The sequence below is a fragment of the Rhinopithecus bieti genome, unplaced genomic scaffold (genome assembly GCF_001698545.2).
Source record: "Rhinopithecus bieti isolate Rb0 unplaced genomic scaffold, ASM169854v2 scaffold_6906, whole genome shotgun sequence".
Classification (NCBI taxonomy): Eukaryota; Metazoa; Chordata; class Mammalia; order Primates; family Cercopithecidae; genus Rhinopithecus; species Rhinopithecus bieti.
In genome coordinates this window covers 406,816-432,721 of record NW_016805194.1, presented here as the reverse complement: position 1 = coordinate 432,721, position 25,906 = coordinate 406,816, and the positions used below count along the sequence as shown (strand labels likewise).

Here is a 25,906-nt window from a genome sequence, read left to right as displayed (position 1 = left end):
TTTAAAATGTTATATTTTTAAGGAGTTTAAGGAGGAGAAAGAATGATTTTCTTGCTTTTACTTCTAACTTTGGTAGGTGCTGGCAGAGGCTGCCTATCCACCGGGGTAGTGAGGAGACTATGCAGCGTGTTTTCGCTCCAGTGTTGTACACTGTAGTGACAGCTTTGGTTTCATCTGTGGTTGAAGTTCATTTGCACAGAGGGTGCCCCTAAAGAAAAACACATTTCCCCTTCCAGCGTTGCCCAGAAGGCAGCTGGGCCCCAGCAGTTTCTTGGGCACTTTACTTGCCATTCATACTAAAGTTTAGGGACACTCATCCGTCATTTCATGGCTTGTTGGCAGAAAAACAACAGTGCAAATACCAAGAAACCTCAGCAGTCAGTCAGTTTCAAGCAGGTCAGATGTCCCATAATATGCACAGTGTGATAGTTTAATCAGAGAATCATGCGGTATTATTGCTTCTGCCTGAGAGGAGACTTTTTTTTTTTTCTTTTCAAGAAAATGCTTTTCAGATAGCTATTAGGTTGTTGAATGAGGAACTGCACAAAAGAAACGCTGGCTCCTTGTGGTCTTTCAGATCATTAAAAAGTAACCCAGGTGGCAAAACCAGTTATCATTTTCTCAGCTACAGTAGATAAAAGAGCAAGATTGGACACCAATCTGTGGCCACATGATGGCAAAACCATCAGCCCAGAGCAAAACAGGATTCATCAATTCCGTGGAAAATATGGAGTCAAAGTGATTACTTGGCATTGTGCAGGCACCAACCTGTTGATTTGACTGATTTTGCTTTTTCAGATGTTGATCTAGTCTTGAAAAGTCTCACACACCCAAACTCACTGATCCTATCATTCTCTCTCTTGCAGCACCTTGTACATACAGGATAAAACTCTTGAGGTACCCAGCTGGAAAAGGAAAAGTTGGGGGGACATGAGGCCATTTCCCTACTAGGGTTAAAGGAGTTCCAAGACATTGTTAGCAATGATTAGTAATCAACCATCTGAATGCTTTTTAGTTTCATTATAATACAGAAGTTATTAGGAAATAATTTTTAGGCAGATAGAAAGGGCAAAAGGAGTTCTTGGAAAGGCTTTTCTTTTAAGAAAAGGCTTTTCTTTTAAGAACCATTTATTTTCTAACAGAAAATGGCTTGAAGGGCCAGGTCGGCAAGATTTGATATGCAAATGCTGGCCATTAGAAATGGTCCTCCCAATATGGCGATTGCTGCCTTCTTCTTGTCACCAGGTGTGCCAAGAGTCATGGCTGCCTCCAAGTAACACCATGTGTTCAGAACATCATGGCGACCCATATTTGCATACTAAAGAGGTAAGGTAGGAGGGCCCGGTTTTTCCCAGGCTACCTAAATGACACACCTCATCAAAACCAATCCCCTGGGCCCTATGCAAACCAAACACCGCCTCCTACAGCATCCCAATATAAGCAATCACTTTTCACCGCACAGGAGATTTCTCTTTATTTGAGTCTCCCCTCCCTCTGTCTCTGTACAGGGGAGCTGTTTTCTTCTTCCTTCCTTCTTCTCGCCTAATAAACTCTCTGCTCCTTAAAACCACTCCATGTGTATTCATGTTGTTTTATCTAAATTGGCATGAGACCAAGGACCATGGTATTCCTCCAGTCACTGAAGCCATATCAATTATTTAGTGTACTTAAATTATAGTCCATCCCAATGTTCCTTCTTTTCTTGCCAAGAAAACATGCAGCCTAATTACAATCCCCCTAGAATGTGTGGCTGCTGCAGTAGAAAAATGCTTTAGATCAAAAAGCATTTTCTCTAAACATGCTGCTTCTCTCCTGCAATGCCCAGAATCAAATGGGTCCTTAAATAGGGGCCCATGACAGCAATGCACAATAGTGGCTTCAAGGAGCAGATGGGTAAGCAGAGAACTAAAAGAGGAAGGTAGGTGGCTGAGAGAAAGACTTTGGCTTAAGACAAGTAGATTTCAGAAGTTGCAAAGTGAGCTAAGGAAGTTGCTTGAATTGTGGTTTAAATACTGAAATGACAGACATGTCAATGTTGGAAACAAGAACAACTTCCCATGGCAGAGGTGTCTTAGTCTGTTTGTGCTGCTCATACAAAATACCCGAAACTGAGTATAAAGAAACTTATTGCTCCCAGTTCTGGAGTCTGGGTAGTCCAAGATCCAGGTGCTGCAGGTTTGGTGTCTGGTGAAGGTCCGTTTTACAAAGATAGATCTGTCTAGGTGTCCTCATATGGTGGAAGGGATGGATAAGGGCAAAAGGGGATGAACAGTGTCCTCATGCATCAAAGAAACGAAAGGGCAAAGGGAACACCCTAAACTAGTTATCCCCAGCCCTTTTCTAGGGTGCAAATACATTCATAAAGGCAGAACCCTCATAACTTAATCACTTCCTAAAAGGTCTTCCCCACCTCTTAATACCATCACAATGGAGACTAAGTTTCAATAGTGAATATTGTGGGCACTGATACCATAGCAAAAGGAAAAGCAACTGGGGATTTGGACAAACCACTTAACTTCTCTAGGCTCCCTCTGTTAATTAAGGAAATTTGATCTCAGTTTCTAAAGTTTTTCTTGATCTCCTTCTGCAAGCAAAAATTAATCCAGAAGCCCAATAAGTAAAACTGATAGAAGGGATGTTGTTCTCATGGTAGAGGTTTTTGGGGAGGTAGGCTTGCTGTTGAAGTTCAAGCTCCCTTACCTCTCTAACTTAGTCCCGGAAGGAACTTCTTGGTGCATCTTTCAATAGCACTGTGGTAAATCATTTTTAGGGGTTGTTTCAGTTGCAATGTTATATAATCCTAGTGGTTCTCAAAGTGTGATCCCAGAAGCATCATTATTAGACATGCAGATTTTCAAGCGACTCCCCATTCTTACTGAATCAGACACTCTGAAGATGGGCCCTAGCAATCTGTGTTTTAAAAGCCCTTCAGGGGATTCTAGTGCACCTCTTTGAGAGCCATTGTTTTGCTCCCCAATGCTAAAGAGTTGTGTTCCTTCTGAGCAGTTGCCAATACTGAGACCATTCAAGGAGAACTGAGTAGACTGGGGTAAGCAAGGAAAGAAGCAAGTGGGGAAAGAACTTACAAACAGCTGTGAATTTCTCCTAAGAATCAGATACCAGAGAGCTGCTCAAGTCACTGCCCTGCCAAGTCTTTAGATCCTTTGAGAAGAGTTGGGAAACAAGTACATCCTCAGCATCTGTAATGTTTGGGTTTTAAAAAGCAGTGACAAAGGACATTTCAACATGCAATTGAAACAACATGCTCTTGAAGAAATGTGCTCTGCCTGGCCCTGTCCTCCCCACTGTTGCCTAGTGATCCCCCTTCCATGATATTTGTTTGGTTAATTTATACAGAGATATGGATGAAATGAGGCCCCATAATAATGTCAATGATAACCATGATGACAATAATAGCAGTAGCTAGAGAATGGCAGGCACTATGCTAATTTTACATCGGTTTTCTTATTCAATCCTTATAATATCTTTATGAGGGACTATTGTTATCTATAATTTTATAGTTTAAAAAAATGAGGTAGTGAAAGGTCAAGTAACTTGCGTGGTAGGCAAAATAACGGCTTCCCAAAGATGTCCACATCCTGATTCCTGAAAACTGTTAATGTGTCATATTATATATCAAAGGGACTTTGGAGATATTAAAAATGGTGAAATGGGGAGATTATCTTAGATTATCTAGAAGGGTCCAAAGTGGTCACAAAGTCCTCATAAGAGGAAGGCAGGAGGGTCAGAATCAGAGAAGGAGATATGATAATGGAAGCAGAAGTCAGAGTGATGTAGCCACGATCCAAGTAACATGGGCAACCTCTAAAGGCTGGAAAAGGCAAGAAGCTGATTCTCCTCTAGAGTGTCCAGAAAGAACAGATTTCTGCAACACCTTCATTTTAGCCCCATGAGACCCATTTCTGACTTCTGACCTCCAGAGTTGTAAGATAATACAACTGTATTTTTTGTTTAGCTACTGTTTGCATTAATTTTTTACAGCAGCAATAGGAAACGTAATACATTTGTCAAGGTCACACAGCCATTAGGTCATAGGGGCAGGGATACAATGTTACACTATCTGATTCCAGAACCCACCCTCAATTTGAGTCCTTGCAAAGGTATTTAGGATCTACCCTACAGGGATGAGAATGTCAAGCGAGATGAAGACACATGGATACTCTCTCCCAAGTTGTCTTTTGTCCTCATCAATCAACAATGTAGCTATGAGAAGGCTCTTTATTTCTTGGATGAGGCTTTGTGGCAAACAGTGGGACATTCCACATGGACTACTTTAAACTACTCCTCTAAATGTACTACTCGCTGAATTTGCCAATGGAGCAGGGTTCCTCTTTGGATGGCAGAACTGTCTCCGTGTTTAAGTGCTTCATAACAGGTTGCTTGGTAAGTGAATGGTTTTTCTCTTGCTTCCTGAATGAACTATCTACACGGGTAGGTGCTAGTCAAACACATTCACTTCTTCACTTTCAAGAGAACAACCAGTTCCTGCTTACCTGGACATTCTAGAAGGAAGCAGCAAGGAATTGTTTTCACAAGTCATGTCCCACTTTCATGACTACCTTCTCTGAGGTTCTTTCTTAACTGTAATGTGGGGATGGTATTGTTTGCTCCAAGCACCACACAGATTCTTCCTGAAGATCTATGAGTTTATAGATGTGGAAATGCTTTCAAAACTCAAAAACTTCAGCTCTGCCAAATGCTTATTATTGTTTCCTTAACAGATTCCTTATTGCCACCTTTTAACTTCATTGTCAGTGCAAAAATAAAAAGTGTTGACAGGCTGGATGGAATCTTGTGACTCAGGCATTTGGTGTCTGTGGGAGAGTGAGGAGGAAGGAGAAGTTAGCAATTGGAGACACTTAAGAAATTGGAGAAAAACCCTAGCTCAAAGAGTTGAAATCAGGATAAATTCATACAGAAAAACTTCAAAGTATATGCTTTTCTAGTGTTCAAGGTTGAAAATGAGAAGTACCTTTCCAATAATTGGCCTTCAAAGCATTTATGAAGACATTATCAACATATTTAAGATGGGGGACCCCATGTGTTTTCACAAATCTCATTGCTAGCAGTAAGACATGAAAAATGAAAAGAGTACCATTTAAGTTCTTCTCATCCTTCAGGATCCAATTGAAGTCAGATATCTTTTCTGAAGGCTTCCCTAACCACCCCAGCTCATGGGAATGGTTCCTTGTGTAGACGTGGCATGTTTCATCTCTGCCATTCAGAGGCACTTGGCATTCACTGTGTGTCAGGAATTTTATTTGTTTGAAAACCAACTGGATTTTAAGTTATGTGCTCTATGTCCTTCCAGGTCTTAGAATAATATAGACTACATCAGATCAGGTGATGTATTCAATTTCTAGAAAACTTTTGCTTACAACTAAAGGACTCATACCGTATCGCCTTGTGGCTTTTCCTAAGTTTTTGGTATTATCCTGCTTGCTCCCTCACTCTAACTATCTTCCTTTGATTTACTGTCATCTTTTCTTTATCCTACATCAGCTTCCTGTTGGTAGCCCAAAGTCAGAATCCTGGATCTTGAAGTACATGCTGTGACATACCAGACCAATCCTTGCTTCTGGACCAAGGTACCCATTCCCCCAACTGCTGGGAATACTGGCAGATGATGGCTCTCAGGTGAGTCATATTCTAAGTGCTGCCCAGGAGAGCCATCTTACCCAAGGTCACACTTCCTCAGCGTGTGTTCATTAAAAAATGTGGAATATAAAGTTCCCTGCCTCAAGGTGGTTCAACTCTGAAGGGCCACCCCAGCTCAAGAACTCCCTGTGCAATTGGCTGAGTCCTTTAATATGACTATATTGCAGCTTAACTCCCCCCTTGGCCAATCTGTCTTGCTTCCTTCACTTCCTCAGAAGTGAGGCTCCTGAGAGCTCTTCCCAATATACTTCCTGCTTACAAACCTCCACATAAGAGGATGTTTCCTAGAGAAGCTGCTCTATGACAGATCTTTTGTATAAATAAGAGGACAGTGTCCACAGCAAAGAGGACTGATGGAGGCCTGTCTCACCTAAAGTCAAGCCAGACCAATCTGGCCACAGCTACCAATTCCTGGCAGTGAACACAGCCATTATTCTGGCCATAACATGCCAGAAAGGTGAAGTTTGGCTATTTGTGGTCTCTGTCATTGCTCTTCAGTAGAACTTTCTGTGCCAATGGGAATGTATTCTACATCTTTCCTGTCCAATGCAATAACCAATAGCTACTTGTGGCTACTGAGCACTAGAAATGCTATGGTGACTAAGGAGTTTAATTTTTTACTTTTATTTTTATTTTATTTTAGTCTCACTTTGTTTCCCAGACTAGAGGGCAGTGGTGTGATCTTGGCTCACTGCAACCCCTGCCTCCTGGGTTCAAGTAATTCTCATGCCTCAGTCTCCCGAGTAGCTAGGACAAGTGCTTGTCACCATATATCCATACATGACTAATTTCTTTTCTTTTCTTTCTTTCTTTTTTTTTTTTTTTTTTGAAGTGGAATCTCACTCTGTGCCCAGGCTGGAGTGCAGTGGCACGATCTCGGCTCACTGCAACCTCCACCTCCCTGGTTCAAGCAATTCCCCTGCCTCAGCCTCCCGAGTAGCTGGGATTACAAGCACATGCCACCACGTCCAGCTAATTATTTGTATTTTTAGTAGAGACAGGGTTTTACCATGTTGACCAGACTGGTCTTGACCTCCTGACCTCAGGCAATCCACCTGATTTTTTGTATTTGTAGTAGAGACAAGGTTTTGCCATGTTGGCCAGGCTGGTCTCAAATGCCTGACCTCAAGTGATCCACCCACCTTAGCCTCCCAAAGTGCTGGGATTACAGGCGTGAGCCACTACACCTAGCCAGGAATTTAAATTTTATTAATTAATTTATATTTAAATAGCCACATGTGTGATGGCTACCATATTGCACAGAGCAGCTCAAGATGATGAGCTGCTTTACAGAGGGCTTGTCACAACAGTTCCAGTTCCACATGCCTTTACTTCCACCACTCCATGATCTGGAAAACACTTGGTCTGACCCTTAAAAATCATTCTGATGAGGCATATCTAGGAACTGTGTACTAGTGATGTCTAATTATAAAGTGGCCCAATAATGACTCTGAACATTGTTAAATCTGAGTGCCAGAGAACTTTGTTGTAAGTTTAAGTTGATTATAGCACAGAAATCTAGTCATAATCACTCACTTTAATTGTCTTTTATTCTGGTGACCCTTTAAGGAGTTTCTCATTTAGGTAGAGAGATATAACATCTATCTGTGTATAAATTGAAATTAAGGAATTCCCTTCTCTCGATTTTATATTTGTATAGATTTCATGAATGCTTACTTCTTTTCCATTTGGTCTATATAATCTTGGGGACTTTGCTTTATGTTTCGTATATAAGAAAAGGAAAAAAAGAGCAAGAGATAGCTTCCAGCTTGAGGTGGGAAGGTTCACAGCTTAGAGACCCAGGGGAGATCTTTAGTCCTGCCCTGTTTCTTGAACAGGAATGATATCTTATTACTGACCCAGAAATGTCACATGGGACCCACAGTGAGAGCATGTAGCCACACCTTGCCAAGCTTGTGACCACTCCTGCAAAAACATGTACATGCATGCCATACAGATAAGAAGTCATTGCCATCAGCCTGCCTACCAAGGACCAACCCTTACAAAATCAGGCTGTTCTACTAAATGAAGCTGAAATTGAATTCAATGCAATTTGAAAATATTCTGTTTACTTAAAGCCTAGAAGCCTGGTGTGTGAAGAAGAATCCAGGGACAGGAGATGGTTGTTAAATTTGTACATTTTTCTTTCTTGTTGCAATTTTATCTTTGCCGAGAAATTTAATGAAGACTCCAGAGAAAAGAATTAAATGTCTGCTGGTTCAATTACCAAGTAATGAAAAGGTCGAAAGGAGCACCATGTACTGTGTGCTGAGCTGCTAGTTCAGCCTATTCTTAGAGTAAAATTCTTTTCCGTGCTGTTCACAGTCGCATTTTGCCACCCACAAACTGTACAGATGAGTGTTGGTGTGAGAAGCAAAAACCACGTGCTGGTACAGATCATCCTCCACAAGGTGAAAGGGCCTTGGTCCCTGGGGAGCATCTCATGACACCCACGCAGGAGCTATGGGCAGAGCAGAGGCCATGGATTTCAGGAGGGACCAGTCTGTTGTTAAATCCACACTTTGAGAAGATTCTAATCATCCTTGGCGCTGAATACATTTTTAACCAGTCTGTTCTTAGGACCACATGCAGGGGAAGCCTCAGGAGCAAAACAGACTTGCCAGCAAGGATTTCAAGGGCTCCCAGCAGTCCCTGACAGCATTTGGAAAGCCACCCCTGTCCCCAACCTGCCCCAGTTGTACATAGAAAAGAAAGATTACTGTAACACACAAATCCTCTACAGAAGCTAAAACCAAAGATAAACTATGGTGCTTTGGAATTCCTTAGAACTTTGGTTCTAATGTTTTCAAAATCAAGCCTCCAAGAGACTGAGGCAGGAGAATCGCTTGAACCCGGGAGGCAGAGTGGGCAGTGAGCCAAGACCGTACCACGGCACTCCAGCCTGGGTGAAAGAGCAAGACCCAGTCCCCCCGCTGCCACCACCGCAAAAATCAAGCCTTCCTAGAAATACTATGCAAGGGAAGGGAAGAGGCAGTTAAGTATAGATTCCTCTCACCTCAGCACCATGGTGACAGTCCCCCTGCTCATGCTGGGACCACTGCAAACACCTGTTACCACCAAAACTGAAAGACTGCATGAGAAAGTCATCATATAGCTTATTCTTCAGCTTTAAATCAAGTTCTCTTTTGGTTATATAAAAGTCTTGTTTTTGGCGGGGTGCAGTGGCTCAAGCCTGTAATCCCAGCACTTTGGGAGGCTGAGACGGGCGGATCACGAGGTCAGGAGATCAAGACCAACCTGGCTAACACGGTGAAACCCCGTCTCTACTAAAAAACACAAAAAACTAGCCGGGTGAGGTGGCGGGTGCCTATGGTCCCAGCTACTCGGGAGGCTGAGGCAGGAGAATGGCGTAAACCCGGGAGGCGGAGCTTGCAGTGAGCTGAGATCCGGCCACTGCGCTCCAGCCTGGGTGACAGAGCGAGACTCCGTCTCAAAAAAAAAAAAAAAAGTCTTGTTTTTAGGAAATACACACTGAAATGCTTAATGATAAAGGGCTGTGGCTATGATATATATAACTGACCCATAGAAAAAGTATGTGTCTCTATATCGCTGGACATATATGTATGTGTTCATATACATACACGTATATGTGTTCATATACTTACATGTGTGTTCATATACCTACATGTACACTCATAGTTTTCATATACATATGTGTATTTTTCATATATACATTCATGTTCATATAAATGTGTGTATATGTTCATAAATGTGTGTGATCATATACATATATGTGTTCATATACATATGTGTATACATATTAATATTAATGTATGTTTGCATGTGGTGGGAAGGCAAGCTAGAACAAATGATAAAGCAAACAGGGTGAAATATAAACAATAGGTGAATCTAGGGAAAGGGAATTTGAGTAGTCTTTGAGCTCTTTTTATTTACTTATTTGCTTATGAGAGATAGGGATTTGCTATGTTGCCAAGGTTGGAGTACAGTGGCTATTCACAGGCACAATCACAGTGTACTTGCACCTGCTATGGCTGGAGACAGGATTATGGCTCAGGAAGGTGAGAATATCTCTAGCTAATTTCTTCTTCTTTTTCCTTAAAGTACTATATCCAAGGATATTAGATGTTTAAGGTTTTAAAAGTAGCTAAAGTATCTCAAACCACTTTAAAATATATGAAAAAAACAAACTATATGAAGAAAAGAAAACTCCCAAATTATTTATGCCACTTTTTTATTTTTATTTTTTGGTCTCTTGTATAAGATACAACAGGATCAATACCTTATTAAAAATCAAAGCTCTTTGAATATAGGAAGAGACCTTGATTGTTACTGTTTCTCCTGTATTGCCCAACAACAGAATTGTAGAGTGCAATTGAATAAACAGATGAATAAATGAATAAGCAGCACCTAAAACAAAGTTCTAAACTCAACCCCTCACCTTGAGAATTCATTTTAAAATCTACTAATATCTGAGCAAAGGCATTTTTATCTATGGAGTTCTCTCCACATATTTTTATCCTCCTTTTCTCTATTCTCTTTTAGACCTCTGTATCTAAAGCTGACTAGGGCCATTAGGAAAGAGAAAATGTAAGGCACCAATGGGGAGAAGATATTTGCTACATACATTACTGATATAGGATTAATATCTAGAAAATAAATTTCATTCCTACAAATAAATTAGAATTAGATAATTCAAAAGAAAAATTGTCAAAAACCTGAATAGGCATTTTACTGAAGAGAAAGCACAAATGGCCAAAATACTTGCAAATATGTTCAAAGCCATCAGTAAGTGGAAAAAACAAATTAAAATCACAAAGATCCTGTCATAACCACTAGATTGGCAAAAATTTCAAAGTCTGACAATACCAAGGTGCTGACAAAGACATAGAACAATGGCACGCATATACTGCTGGAGGGAATAAAAATTGGCACAGCCACTTTGGAAAACAATTTGGCATTACATAGCAAAGTCGAAGGTATGCACACCCTATGACTCAACATTTCCACTCCCGTGTATGCCTGAGAAACTTCAGCAAAGACGCAGTGGAGACTGTGTGCAAAACTATTCATAATAATACTTTCATAATGGAAGCCATCCAAAGTCTGCCAACAAGACCAGTAACTTGAGGCATATCATAGCACGAGACACTCTACAGCATTGAAAATGTATAAACAACAGCTGTATGCATCAACAAAGATGGCCCTCAGGAACACGATGTTGGGTGAAAAAAAGCAAATTGCAGGAGAATGCATACTTATGAGCCCATTCATGGAAAGTTCATAAGTGATATGTTTTTAGGAATAGAAATATATGTGGTAAAAGTATAAAGAATAAGAGAATGATAAACAAAAATTCACAGTAGTGACTACCTCTGTTCAGGGCAAAAAAGTAATGTGGGCCGGGTGCGGTGGCTCACGCCTGTAATCCCAGCACTTTGGGAGGCCAAGGAGGGCGAATCACGAGGTCAGGAGATCAAGACCATCCTGGCTGACACGGTGAAACCCCGTCTCTACTAAAAAAATTACAAAAAATTAGCCGGGCATGGTGGCGGGCACCTGTAGTCCAAGCTACTTGGGAGGCTGAGGCAGGAGAATGGCGTGAACCTGGGAGGCGGAGCTTGTAGTGAGCCGAGATCGTGCCACTGTGCTCCAGCCTGGGCGACAGAGCAAGACTCCTTCTCCAAAAAAAAAAAAAAAAAGGAATGTGATCAGGACAAGGTACATGGGTCTTTAAAGAAAATGCTAATAGTCTATTTCTTAAAAGGGGAAGTAGGCACACATTCATTGTATTGTTATTCTTTACACTATATGTATGTATATATATATATATATATATATATACCCACAAATATTATTTGGTGTGTAGTCAATATTCAATAAAAATGACATTTAAGAATTGGTAAAGAAAAAAATGACTGAAAATATTTTCTTCAGGACTTGCTGGAAAAAGAAAAGAAAATACAACAACATACCAAGCCATTAGACTCTGACAATCTTTCCCTCCAAACATGCCAGAGTTGTTTACTTGTCTCTGGGTTCCTCTTTGCTCACTTACGCCAAAACCAACTATCACTCAGAGGTACCAGTTGTCTGGACTGAAGGAGGGTTTCATGATGCTCATCTGAAGCAGCAGCCAAGCTTTTCTCTCTATCTGTCATCCTACCCCTCATTAAAATTCAGGCCTCCTCCAGGTATGAATGACAAGCGCATTACCCTGTTCACACGGATGCACACATATCCAATTCTGCAGTTTGATTGGGTTATTATTACATCCAAATATTACTGAAAGCCATTATTACCTGAATCTTGACTTTGACTTATTTTATAATATTTGTACACATTTCATAATGATAATAGAGCACTACATTTAAAACAAATCTTCTCCCTCTCCTCCAATCAGAACCTGAAATCTTAAAAAGCTCCTTGAAACACAGAAATCTGTCTCTTCCTCTTACTACAACCATGTAGCAACAGCCCCTTAAACCAAAAGTAAAATTTAGAATGGTATAGTTATTGTCATTACAACACTCAAAAAGAAAAAAATAAATCTAGCTGCAGTGAAACATTACTCCTCACCCGGATAATTAAAGAAAACATTCATGTCTCCCTTCCTCTACCCCAGCTCCATCTGCCACCCAGTGGATGGGAAGGGAGAAGATCTTGCTACAATTTCAGTATCATGACAATTAAAAAATTAATTTTTTCATATCAATCACTACAGGGAAATCAGGCTTGATTGGAGGTAACATTCCAATACAGCAAAAATTAGAGACTGGTTTTATTAGTCCATTTTCACAGTGCTGATAAAGACATACCTAATACTGAGTAATTTATAAAGAAAAAGAGGTTTAATGGACTCACAGTTCCATGTAGCTAGGGAGGCCTCACAATCATGGTAGAAGGTGAAAGGCATGTCTTACATCGTGGCAGACAAGAGAGAATGAGAGCCAAGCAAAAAGGAGTTTTCCCTTATAAAATCATCAGATCTTGTGAGAATTATTCACTACCATGGAACAGTATGGGAAAACTGCTCCCATGATTCAATTTTCTACCACCGGCTCCCTCCCACAACACTAGCAATAAAGGGAACTACAATTCAAGATGAGATTGGGGTGGAGACACAGCCAAACCATATCACTGGTTTAAAAAAAAAATTATTCTAAATGACCTACCTGGAAGACTCCATCACTGGGTACCCTGAAGTATACTAAAGACCCACTTATTAACTGCCTTAAAACTACAATCACTTACCTCAGCATACTGTGCTACTGAACTGGCTTCAACTGCATAAACTCTCCTAGCTCCAGCCTGTACGGCAAAAAATGACAGGATTCCTGATCCACAACCAACATCTAGAACCACCTGAAAGGAAAGAAGACAAAAAAAAAAAAAAGTGTGAAAACACAAACAAGTGCTTGGCTACTGGCACAAAGCCAGCTTTGGGTGTTGAGGTCAGACTTATTAAAATACTAGCTTTGATATTTCTAGTGGCCTTACCTTGGCAAGGTTATGAATCTCCATGAGCCTTGTTTTTCTCACGTGTTAAATGGGGTTAATAACAAAGACTCTTAGAATTGGATGTAGAGATTAAATAATATGAAAGCATGCAAAGCACTTGGCATATAATTGATGTTTCACAAATTATTGCTATTATAATAGTTTCTTTGTAACATGGACTGCTTTGAGGATGCTTAGGGCCAAGAGAAGTAGTGTCACAAATGAGCTTGCTCCACCAATTCTATCAGCATAAACAAATGAAAACTGTGGCCAGTAATTTTTGGAATGATATATCTAAGTTTAGAAATCACCGAAGATAGTCTTGAAAAATTCAAAAGTGAGGTGTGTGCTTTTATACCAGGCCCCCTCCATAAAGTTGGGGAGGTTTCTCTGGAGGGTAGGAGCAGATGAAGGTAGTGGAGTGATTAAATTTTTCTTCCACTCTCTGTGTTCAGATCTGGATCTTAGGTCAAGAAAACCGCCATTTACTGGCACAAAAAGGTCAACACTGAACCCTGCATGCAAGGGGTGGATGGTATGTGGTCAGCCCCTTTCTCCAAGCACTGCTGAAGCTAAGGCTCGAATCTCAGCCTGATCATTGAAATTTCGAGTTACTGTATTTCTGTCTCATTGATGCCTTTTAGTCTCAGCATCTTTTGGCACTAACTTTGAACCAGACATTTTACTTGGCTTTACCTCCTCACAATAACAATATAAGTAGACAACATTTTTATGGCCATGTAATAGGTTAAAAAAATCCCTGAAAATCAGAGACACTGAACAACCACCTCAAGTTCAGCTGGCAATAAATAGGGAGGCTAAGAGTTGACTCTGAACATATCTACCTTCATGCTCATGTTTTTTATTATCATACATTGCTTGCTGACATTCGTCTTCTATAAAACTGACATTTCAACACGGCAATACCAATAGACAATGGTTGACAAGGAAACAAAGCAGTATGTTTGTTGGAAAAATTAGAAAAGGTAAAAAATTATAGCAGGAAAAATTTGCCAAAAAACAAGAATTATTAAGATGTGTGTGTGTGCATTTTAACTGCAATATCACACTGTGATGACACAGATACTGTGCCATTATTCTAAGAGAACATGCTGTTAGTAATGGGTTCACAGTGCTCACTTATATTAATCTAGAGCTGTGGCTGTATTCCATACGGTTTCCTAGGGTTTGGGTAATTAGGAGCATTACCAATTTAAAATGTCACCCAGACTCCAAAATTGGCTATCAGGCTGTCTATACTTTTAGAAATAACAGTATTCTCTTTTCCTCATCCTCCCCAGGAAATACATCATCTTCATGTGACCATGGTCTGTTGTAAGAACACTCACAACTGCCATCACAACACATCACAACTGGGAACAGGTGCCCTGGAAATGTGTAAATGAAGTTCTTTATCTAATTTATTAAGATGGCATGAAGCACATCTTAGAGCAGTGTTTTCCAGTTCTCGTGATGCTGCAGACTAAAAACTAAAGGAACATCTCACCATTAGCAGAGAGATGGGGGAAAGGAAATTGGGAGAAAGAAAAGAGACAGAGATGGGAGGGAGCCTTATGCGGTTGGGCTTTTGGAAAATTGGTCCATTTGGTAAAAAGATACTTTAACAGACCTAGGCCGTATCTAGAGAAGTAGTGACAAATTATAAGCTGAGAAAATTTTCTAAAAATGCAAGCCAAAGTAACTTTAATCATTTGGCTATTTCAAAGCAGAGTTAGGCCTTGAAAAAGAATCCAATCTTTTGCTAGCACTGTCCAGATAAGTCCATCTGCTGCCCACTTATGTGGATATTAAAAAATCTTAACAAGTAAATTTTCAGTCATGCAATGGGAAGATACAGTGAGGAGGTAGAGGGACATTTCCCTTTCTCTACATAAGCCATGCAACTTTGGAAAACAAAGCCTTGGAGGACCCAGGATAAATTCTGTGGGAAAAAAAACCCTAAGAGTCAAAGCAAATACTTAGGCTCTAATGGAAATACACTACCTCAGCCCTTTCCATCTGTGGTTTCCAAGACTGTGGAAGAAGAAAAGTCATTAACACAGGTAATTCCATTATGCTTTCTTACATAGCACCTTAGGAAGCATTGGAACTGCCTCTAATTGTATTTATTTGTTCTTATAGAAGTAATATTGAGCTCATTTCTTATTCTACCACTGGTAGATCATCACAGAAGTGGATATATTTCAGGAACTTAGCAGTCATTGAGTTATACTTTCATGCTCTGGGAAAAAATATCTCCCCTCAGGCAGAGGCAAAATAGAGTAACTAAATCCCCTTGTATATGTAGAGCAGTTTACAGTTGCCAAAGGATGTTTGCCTGACATTATCTATTTGATCCTCATGCCTCTCTGGAATAGAGAGTACATATAGTTTTGTGCCCATTTTATTAATAAGCTGAGGCTCAGAGATACTAAGTAGCCAGCCCAAGTAGGTAGCAAGGTTGGTAAGCAGCAGTTGGCAGAGTTAGGATGAAAATCCAGTGTTTAACTCTCGGCACAACTCTCGCTCTCTTTTTGTACAGAAAAAAAAAAGAGAAATGAGTATACTGTGAAGACATGCAAATCTGGCCATATCACACTTCTAATAGTTCCACACATCTGGAGGAGAAAGAGAAGGTCTCTCTGGTATGTTGTCCTTAGTCCTGAGCCATCCAGTAATGACTGACCTTTTTGGTCTCTTCTTCTGTACTCCTCTCCTTTCTTCCACACACACCGTAGGCTAGGAATCACGTCCCTTTACTTCATTCTGTGCTCCCTCATGTGCAATTCCCTATGGCAGTGGAAGCCACCACCCCATACCAAATGTTCATGCTGTCTCAGAATGCAGCTGCCAGGAAGCAGCTGCCTACCCAAGACTACATCTTTCCACCCCTTTGCATCTACATTCATGGCCAGTGGAATGTGAGGCAAAGTGATGAGTGTCACTTCTGGGCCAAGGTGGTTAAAGGTCCAGCACACCTTCCCTGCATTGAAGATGAAAACAGCCTGAATCTCTGGATTACCACTTTGGGAAGAGCCACTCAGAACACACTGGACATGGCATGAGCAAGAAATAAATTTTATTATGATAAACAGCTAAGATTTAGAGATCATTTTAGTAGTAGTTGGCATCCACTGATCAATACATTCCCCCTAGATAACATTCCCTCCTCTCATTTTTCTACCTGGGAAACATCCTTCAAGACCTAGCTCAAATCTCATATATCAGGGATGCATTCCCTGATTCCCCAGTCAGGGTAGGCTGGGTTCTCTGGCACCTTGCATGTCACTCTCTAACAGCACTTATCACAGGATATGACAAGCAGTTATTTACATGGTTGTCTTTCCTGCTTAGTCTGTGAGCTTACCAAAGACAGGAATCACATCATCTCTCAGAACCTAGTGAGCACAGTAGGAAACATAAAAACCATTAATAAATATTTGTTGTCTAAATGACTGAATAGGATGGCCCAAGATAGCAGTCTTTTAATTTCAACATCACTTTAAAATATCTTCAGGAAAGGCCTAAGACTTTTGTCTGCCATTTGGACTCTGGAAATGCTCTTGCATCACAAGGCAGCACCCAAAGAGGATGAGCTCAGGATGCCCTTGCCTTATTCAAGATGCATAGCCTGTAATGTTTCACTCAACCTTCCTTGTCTTCTGCATTTGGGCCTCTTTCTTATTTCTTGGCCTCCATGTCACCTCACACATCTGACATTTTTCACTCTTGATCTTCATGACCTCTACTCTTCCTCCTTGACTATGATTGGAACACGATCACCCTTCTGACTAGCTGAGGTAGCCTTCCGCCAGGTCCTTCTGCCTGAAAACAGGTGTTCTTAGAAGACTTTATGCTCATTCCTGCCACAGGCCTTAGTACATTCTGTTCCTTTTGCTTGCTATGCTCTCCATTACACACAATCTGCTTTCAGTCTGCGGTCATATTCTTTCACTTACTCAGTGACTATTGTGCTGGATATTTTCCATTTGTTCCTCCAGATCTGTCCTCCACTCTTCTCATCTTGGTCTTTGGCAGGAGCCTGACCTATATCGACTGTAACAATGGGCTTTCTTGCCACTGGATTCTAGTTGGGATAAGTCAAGGGAAACGACAACAGGAGATCAGAGAGAGTGAGGATGGTGAGTTAGATTATTCTTTTGGCTTCCTTTTTTCTGTGTCTTCATGGTTCTTGTCGGACTCCCATCTCTTACAGCTCTGATATTATGTCACATTTCCAGTAGCTACCTTTAGGTCCAGGTAGAATAACAGGTTCACATTCTTGCTGGTAACAGAGTGCTTCACTATACCTTCTTTGTTCCCCTAACTCTGCCTACATCTTTGTAAATAGTCATGTTATCTTTAACTCTCATTAAACACCCTGTATGATGGTTAATACTGAGTGTGAACTTGATTGGAATGAAGGATACGAAGTATTCATCCTGGGTGTGTCTGTGTGGGTGTTACCAAAAGAGACTAACATTTGAGTCAGTGGTCTGGGGACGGTGGATCCACTCTTAATCTGGTGGGCACAATCTAATCAGCTTCCAGCAAATATAAAGCAGCCAAAAAAACTTGAAAAGGAGAGACTGGCCTAGCCCCCCAGCCTACATCTTTCTCCTGTGCTGGATGCTTCCTGCCCTTGGACATTGGACTCCAAGTTCTTCAGTTTTGGGACTTGAGCTGCCTCTCCTTGCTCCTCAGCTTGCAGACAGCCTATTGTGGGACCTTGTGATAACATAAGTTAATACTTAATAAACTCCCTTTTAGATAGATAGATAGATAGATAGATAGATAGATAGATAGATAGATAGATTATAGATATAGATATGGCTATATCTCCAATTAGCTCTGTCCCTCTAAGAGAACCCTGACTAACACACCCTGTCATGTGTGCCGTCTCTCTCCTGCAGGGACCCTGGCTGTTAAACCAACTCATCCTTAAGGTCACAAACATCTCCACCTTTTAATCTTCAGTGTAGGGAAGGTATGCTGGACCATTAACCACCTTGGCCCAGAAGTGACACATCACTTCCTCTTATATTTCATTGGCCATGCATGTAGGTGCAAGGGGGTGGGGAAATATAGTCTTGGCTAAGTCCAAAACATCTCCCCTGGTCTTTGCTCTCCTACCATGCTAAGTCCTCTTGTTGTATACTTTCTTATCAGCATCTCTTCATACTCTTTCTTCATAACATTCACCAGAATTTTAATTTTTCATGTAATGAATGATTATTTGATTAATATCTGCTCTCTCCCCTGGATAGTAATCTTCATTAAAGGAGAGACCCCATCTGTTTCTCACTATTGAATCTGACATGTAGTACAGGGTCTGGTGCATAGTAGAGACACTCACTAAATCTTTGCTGAACAAACTGAAGGAATGAAAAGGTCTCTCACTACCACAAAGAGAGGACAGATTCATGATCCAGAAAATATGGTACAAATCTGTCACCTTGCTGAGAAGCCACCTTATACCAACATAAATCCTCACCAACCTAGTGAAATTAAGAATCTTTCGAAGGATTACTTTCTTTTGACCTTGCCATATTCTCCCTACATTACCATCCAGTTAGGTCTTGTGGACAATCACCTTCTAGAGAGGGTATTCATCCTCAGTTTCCTGTTGGATACATAGGCAGTGACTGTAGATATGGCTATTTTTTGGCTTATACATAGTGGTGCCTGAAAATGGTATGAAATCCCTGGCAGGACTAACTGGGAAAAGTCAACAACTGGTCCATGTAATCGTGACCAAATGTCCGGGGGATTTATTGGTAAGAAAAGTTTTAAAAATATTAGAAAGAAAGGGTTATCATTTTGCTTTACAGATTATTTTAATTACATGTTCTTGTAGTTTCCTGGGCAAAGAAATCCTGCAAAATGCTTGGACAGGGCTTACATAGCTCCAAGTGGATTCAAAACTATTCATTTGGATTTAGTAGGTTAAAATTAACAAGGAATATATAGATCCTTATGAAAGTATGAAACAAAATTACCCTTGAATAAAAGAGTAAAAATAAATACAGTCATCTGTCGGTATACATGGGGGACTGGTTCCAGGAATCCCCTTGGATACCCAAATCCTTGGATGCTCAAATCCCTTATATAAACTAGTGTGGTATTTGCATATGACACATGCACATCCTCCTGAATACCTTAAGCAGTCTCTAGATTACTTATAATACCTAGTACAATGTAAGTGCTATGTAAATAGTTGTTGTACTATATTGTTTAGGGAATAATGACAAGAAAAAAGTGTCCATACATTTTCAGTACAGATACAACCACTCATCTTTCTTCCAAATATTTTCTTCCACAATTGGTTTTATCCATGACGTAGAACCCACAGAAACAGCACAGGAATATGAAGGAACTATTGTATCTACTACTTCTTGTATACTTACTATATGCTACGCCTGTTTAGTACTGTGTAGGAATTACCTTTTTAACTTGTGATGATATTATTTTCTCCATTTTGTTGATAAGGAGGCTGAGAGTCAGAGATGAGATTTTAAAAATTATCTAAGTTGAATCCTATACTATCAGCTACTCTCTCAACTTCAATTCTAAATTATTATTTGTTCTATTCAGACTAGAGTAATACTGGCCACATTTAGACTTATTATTCACTCCAGCTTTTTATAATAGTCTTCAAATATGAAGGTTTTGATTATCCCACAATTGGCTCCTCAAGTGATATCAGTTATCATGTACTAATTCTTCTTTATTTTTTGAGCTCATCAGTGGCTGCTCTGAATTGCAATGCCTGTTATTGTTGTATGCCTTATATTCCTATGTTCTGTGTCCTACTTCCACAGACATCACTCCTTCCTGCCCTCATTTTATTCCATCTATAGTCAACTCACTAGACAGCCCAAAGCCACATGTGGCTCAAGCTTGTGCTCAGTGTCATGTGCTTCATCATCACTATTGGCTGCCACAGGTTGCCGACCCCCATAAACTGCATCTAGTATCCAAATCTTCCAATATCCAAACTATGGACTGACAGGTAGACTGAGCAGCTCCTGGGCAGTAACAGAAAGAGGAAGATGCACAGACTTTTGCAGTCTATCGCATCTCCTACTCCAGCTTTTATCAGAGAAGAAAATGTCCAAAGCATCTCAGGGACTACAGAAGACATCCTCTTATGGCCTTTTCAGCTTGGACTTAAATCTTATTCAGATACTTAGCACTTTCATTATGGCAGGAAAATTCTGCAGTGATAGCTCCTCCTAAGACAGAACTCTACATCTGTATAGTGAAACTTGCTTGCATCCAGAGGGTTGCCTGTGTTTAAATAATGCAGAATTAATGCTTATGAGCACATTCTGTTTAGTCTTCTGGAAGAAGACGGATAAACTTATTACCAACCTTTTAACCACCCTTCTGTCAGTTCTATAACTATTTTCCTTTCTAATTAGGGAATATTCAAAACATGTGATCATGCTTAGTTTATCTCCTCACAACTAACCCTGCTTTAGACCTGGGCGTGATCACTCAGCTCTAGACCCTTAAACACTCTTTCATTCATTCACCAATGTGCAAGCACTGCCAGGTGCTGAGAATACAAAGATGAATAGAGCAGGGCTGTCTGGGAGGAGAGATAAGCATTAATAAAGAAGTACAATCATGTGCTACAGTGGCAATAATAGAATTATATAAGGGCACAGTATGAGAAGAAGGAAAAAGAGCCTACTTTACCACGGGGTCTGGAAAGATTTCATTGAGGTGACCTGGGTAGTGGAAATTGAAAAGTGAGTCAATATTGTGCCATTTAAATGATGGAAGATGCAGGAGCTCTGGGAAGTATGGACAAAGGCATCTAAGAATGATAGAGCCAGTTGCATACAGGAGGCAGTAAATTGCATCAGGAGCATGATATGAGTATTAGAGGTAGTGGGGCATGGTTAAGACATGAACAAGGCAAGAGCAAAATCTGGAGAAACTGGCAGATGCTTGATCATAAATAGTCTTTTGTGCAAGACTTGGCTTGATTCTTCAGCAAAGAAGAATCATCAGAAAGTTTTAAATAGAAGGATTATTTCAAAGGATTATGTCATAGTTGCATTTCAGCAACATCATACTAGTGGCATGGATTGGAGGGCCACAACATCAAGGGTAACAGAACCTAGCAATCCTAACCAGTGTCAGTCCCCTCTCCCTTCCTCCTTCCAATCAGAACTTCAGTTTTATTGAGTATTTACCCTCTTCTATGTGGCTAACCATCCACAGATCCAGAGAGGGGATCTTGATTGGTCTAGGGCAATCAAAAGTGGTTCTATTCCTCTTGCTAATGATGGGTTTAGGCTTGGGCATGTGATACGATTTTCTTCACGAGTCTACTGAGAAAGACTACTTGGGAAAGATTTCCTCCTTTCTAAAGAGACACACAGAAAAGATCCCTCCTATTTCCTGAATGTGGTTAAATTTGGATGTGATGCTCAAAGTAATTGGCTAAAACAGTCCAAGGTAATGTGACTTCATGGATTAAAACACCATAAAGTTGCATTACCTTTGACTGTTTTAGCCAATTTGAGTAGGGATTTTTCCTATTCCGAGTCAAAGGTATCTTAACTGGTACAAGCAGGAAGAGTAGTTGCAAAACTTTTGCAATATTCCAGGAAGGAAACAATAAGAATGAGAACTGGGGACTTTCTGTGGGACATGAGAAGTGAAAAGATTGCAGAAATGCTGAGACCATTGAATCTAAGGGATTTAGACTTGAAAGGAGAATAAAAAGTATAGATTGACTCCTAGGTTCCTGGTTTGAGTGCTGGTTATAATGCATTCTGGTTTTGCCTCAAGCCAGAAGAGAACACTTGCCTTGCTATCTAGCAGAGGGGTCCTAGAAATTGCTTGCACTGATCTTTGAATCCTGGAGCTGGATTTTATTGCTGATGTTGCTGTTGCTGCTGCTGCTGTTGCTGCTATATTCACTACTGCCTGAGGAACCTATTGCAATGACTTCTTCTAGGTCCTCATATCATTCATTAGCACAACAAACAGTACACACTTCATTTGTGCCATGTGCTTCCTATAGTGGAATTTCCTTGTTTCTGTTGAGGCAGGAGAAAGCACTGCAGCACTTACTTGACACTCATGCGCATGTACCCTTGAAGTGTAAGGGAGTTAATACCCACTGAGGGAATACTTTGACCAATGGGAGATGGCAGCTAATGAATACATCATTCTCCATCTCTCCCCTTAGAGGAACTATTTGAGGATGAAGTAGCTTCATATTGCCCCTTTGAAGATGTCCTATGACACAAAGCAATCAGTTTTTCATAAAGCTGTGGCCAGGTCAGTAAGGTACTGCCTTCTACTTGCTCTCCCTCCTTTCTCCTACTCCTGTTTTCCTGAGATTAGTACTCCCTGATAAAGTGCCAGCCCAGAAGCCTTTGCCTCATGCTCTGCAATTTAGGGAATCTAGACTGAGAAATTGGTGGTAGTTACAGGAATATCAACATGTTCATTGAAATTTCCCTGTGACTCTGTCTTTTCTGGGTTTCTGGAACTTCTCAATTCTAAACCTAAGCCACCACTCTGAGGTTAAAGTGGACATGCCAATACTACAGACTCAGGAAATTAAGTGGAAAGAGAATTTAGGCAGAAGCTCTAAATTCATCAGAATTTTTCTGGTTCAGTGCCAGAAAAGACCAGGGTCTAGTACAGTTAGCCCTCAGTATCTGTGAGTTCTGCATCCAAGGATTCAACCAATAAATCAAAATATTAAAACAAAACACCCCATAAAATAACAATATAACAATTTAAAATACAAATAAAATACAATATAAAAATTATTCATATAGCATTTACTGCATTAGATATTAATCTAGAGATTATTTAAAACATACAGGAGGATGTGCATAGATTATATGAAAATGTCACGCCATTTTATACAAGAAACTTGAGAACCCACAAATTTTAATTTGGGGGGTATGTGTGTGTCCTAAAACCAACCTCCCACAGATACCAAGGGATGAAAATACAATATTTTGAAGAGCTTATTGGTTGGTTGCTTCATCCAATTTAACTGCTTTTTAATGATCTTATCCTCTTTATTTACTTATATTCTTAGCCTGTAAGCAGACATTAAAACAAAGTCATCTGTTTTAGATTTTACTATGTCATACAGAGCCTTCTATATAAGCCTTTGGAAAGTCAGTAGTTGCCCCAAATTGGCCCTTCATGTCACTGTCTTAGAGGAAGAGTAAAAAGGTTGGAAGTTCAACTCTAGGAACTTTCTAAAATGCTTTGCATTCAGTGGCTAGGCAATCCACCAGGCAGAAGTTAATTTCAATGAAATCCTGTAAGTGAAGTACTAATCCATCAAGCCCCTCTTTTTCTAACCCCCTCCCATGCATAGCTTAAGGTGATAAGAAAATCACCTTATCAACCTGTCCCTAACTTAATGAGTTTGCAAAGGTAATATATAGTGCCATTTACCAAATATTTCTGGTTCTCCTTATGGGCAGATGTAGATTTGCATTTCCCTGCTTTGTTGAAATTAGGAGTGACCATATGACTTGCTTTGGCCAGCGTAATGTGGTTAGAAGTAACACTGGCCACTTTCAGGTGGAAGATTTAAGAACTAGCTGTGTGATTTGCTAGGTCCTCCTTTTCTCTACAACAGGAAATAGTAATGCTTTTCATGGAGGCTGTTCCATCAGCCTGGGTCCTGGAGTGAGAATGATACAAAGTAGAGAAATAAAGCTCTGTTGGATTAAGCCACTGACATTCAGGAGTTGATTGTTACAGCAGTATAGCCCTGACTCACAAGCCTGGATAAGCTGTATCTTTGAGGGTCCGATGATTTCTGATTCTGATTCCCCAGTCATGTGTGCAGCATTCCAGAGTTGTGCTGGGACTCTCCAAGAAGTTGCTTACTAAATTTTTACAGCCACCATGTGGTTAAGTGTTCTTACCACAATTTAAAATTAACTTCAAAAAGATCAAGGTCACATGTCGCCATCTTGAAAGGGGCAGAGATGTGCTTTGAGTACAAATATCTTGGTTAGAAAGCCACCTATTGCATTGTACCCTAAAGCCCTCAGCTTCCTTTTCCCCAATTACTCTAAAAATCAGTCTGTGACCAATGCTTATTCATAGTCTTCTTGACTCTCCTGGAGAGCTGCACTTTGCTTTCATACCAAATGAAAGCATTTCCTTTTGCTGACTCTGGCATCTTTCTCCAGTAACCTTTTAGGAAGTAAGTCTACTCAAGCTCAAGATTCTGGCACAGATACACTCCTGCTTCACTCACACGCAGAAGATCTGTTCAGTGGGTCCCCTTTGGGCTTAAGGGACCAAAGAGATCAGTTAAATCTAGACTCATTTTTCTATCACTTTCTCTTTGCCTTTATTACAGAGAATTAGTCTCAGGAATGAGTTACTGTGATATCTAACTTAATGAAACTAGTCTCTATACTATACTGCATTGAATAGTGTCTACCTCCCCAAAATTCATGTCTATCCAGAACCTGTGAATGTGACCTTATTTGGAAATAGGGTCTTTACAGATGTAATCAAGTTAAGATAAGGTTATAATGAATTAGGGTGGGCCCTAAATCCCATATGGCTGGTGTCACTATGAAAGGAGAGAAATTTACACAGAAACACGTACTGGGAGAATGCCATGTAACAACAGAGGCAGCAATTGGAACGATGCATCTATAAGCCAAAGAGCACTAAGGACTGCCAGCAACCAGCAGAAGCCAGGAAGAGGTAAGGAAGGATCCTCCCCTAAAGCCGTCAGAGGGAGCATGGCCCTGCAGACATCTTGATTTCAGACTTCTAGCCTCCAGAACAATGAGAGAACAAATTTCAGTTGCACTTAGCTACTAACTTTGTGGTAATTTGTTATGGCAGCCCTGGAAAACTGAACCACACTTCAAAGCCCAAGCTATAGAAAAGCATATATATATATATTTACACAGATACTGTTTTTCACCATCACATCCTGCTCCCCTCACATTCCAAAAATCACATAGCAAAATGTCAGTTTATCAACCTAGAGCATAAAACAAATGACTTTCTGTCACCCCTAAAATCAAAATCATCCTGCAGTACAGGCTTTGCATACAGACAGACCTGAGTTTGCATGTAGCCCTGCCACATAGCAGTTGTTTATGCTAAAGCAAGTTAGTTAACTTTCTGTAGCTCCAATCCCTTTATCAATACTATTAGCCTAACAATATGTATTGCATTTGTTTCTTGTACAACACAGAGGGCATTTGCCATTCTTTGGTGCCTCTCAGCATCAGAACTCCCTTCCTATGTTTGGGGAATGCCCCACATTCCGAGGCAGCACCAGCCTCTTGCTAGGGAAGTGAAGGTATCAGCTAAAGCACAGGCATGACCCAGGCTCTGCCAGGAAGATGTGCTTTGCATGGGAGCTCAGAGTGTGAAGATGTAGGGACTACATGGAATCCACTATGGTGAGGTCATATGGTGGGATCAGTTACCTCCAGATCCCAGAGAATCAGAGGGAAAGTTCTTAGGACAACACTCAAGATTGGTATTTAGTGAAAGCTGTGTACATTGCAGTATCTATGTCTTTCTGAGATCAATTCTGCAACATGATTTTGAAAATTATTCCAGATATGTAGCTTCTAAGACTCATTATCTGAAGTTCCTGTAACCTTTAAGGAAATTCTTTCACTGTATTAATTTCTGATGCTGGCAACTAAGAACCTTGACTAACACACAAAGATTTTTTTTTTTTTTTTTTTTTTTTTTTTTTTTT

General features: G+C 40.4%; 1 protein-coding gene across 1 annotated transcript in view; it reads right to left on the bottom strand.

The window, feature by feature from the left end:
• Positions 1-820: 820 nt before the first annotated feature.
• Positions 821-25,906, bottom strand: part of LOC108529389 (histone-arginine methyltransferase CARM1-like) — a 54,620-nt gene continuing 29,534 nt past the window's right edge. Inside the window, exons 4-5 of the mRNA XM_017871692.1 lie at positions 12,913-13,023; positions 821-905 (exon numbers count right to left, since the gene is read on the bottom strand). Of these exons, the coding sequence (XP_017727181.1) occupies positions 849-905; positions 12,913-13,023 (168 nt within the window). The 3' untranslated portion in view covers positions 821-848. The remainder of the gene's footprint in view (positions 906-12,912; positions 13,024-25,906) is intronic.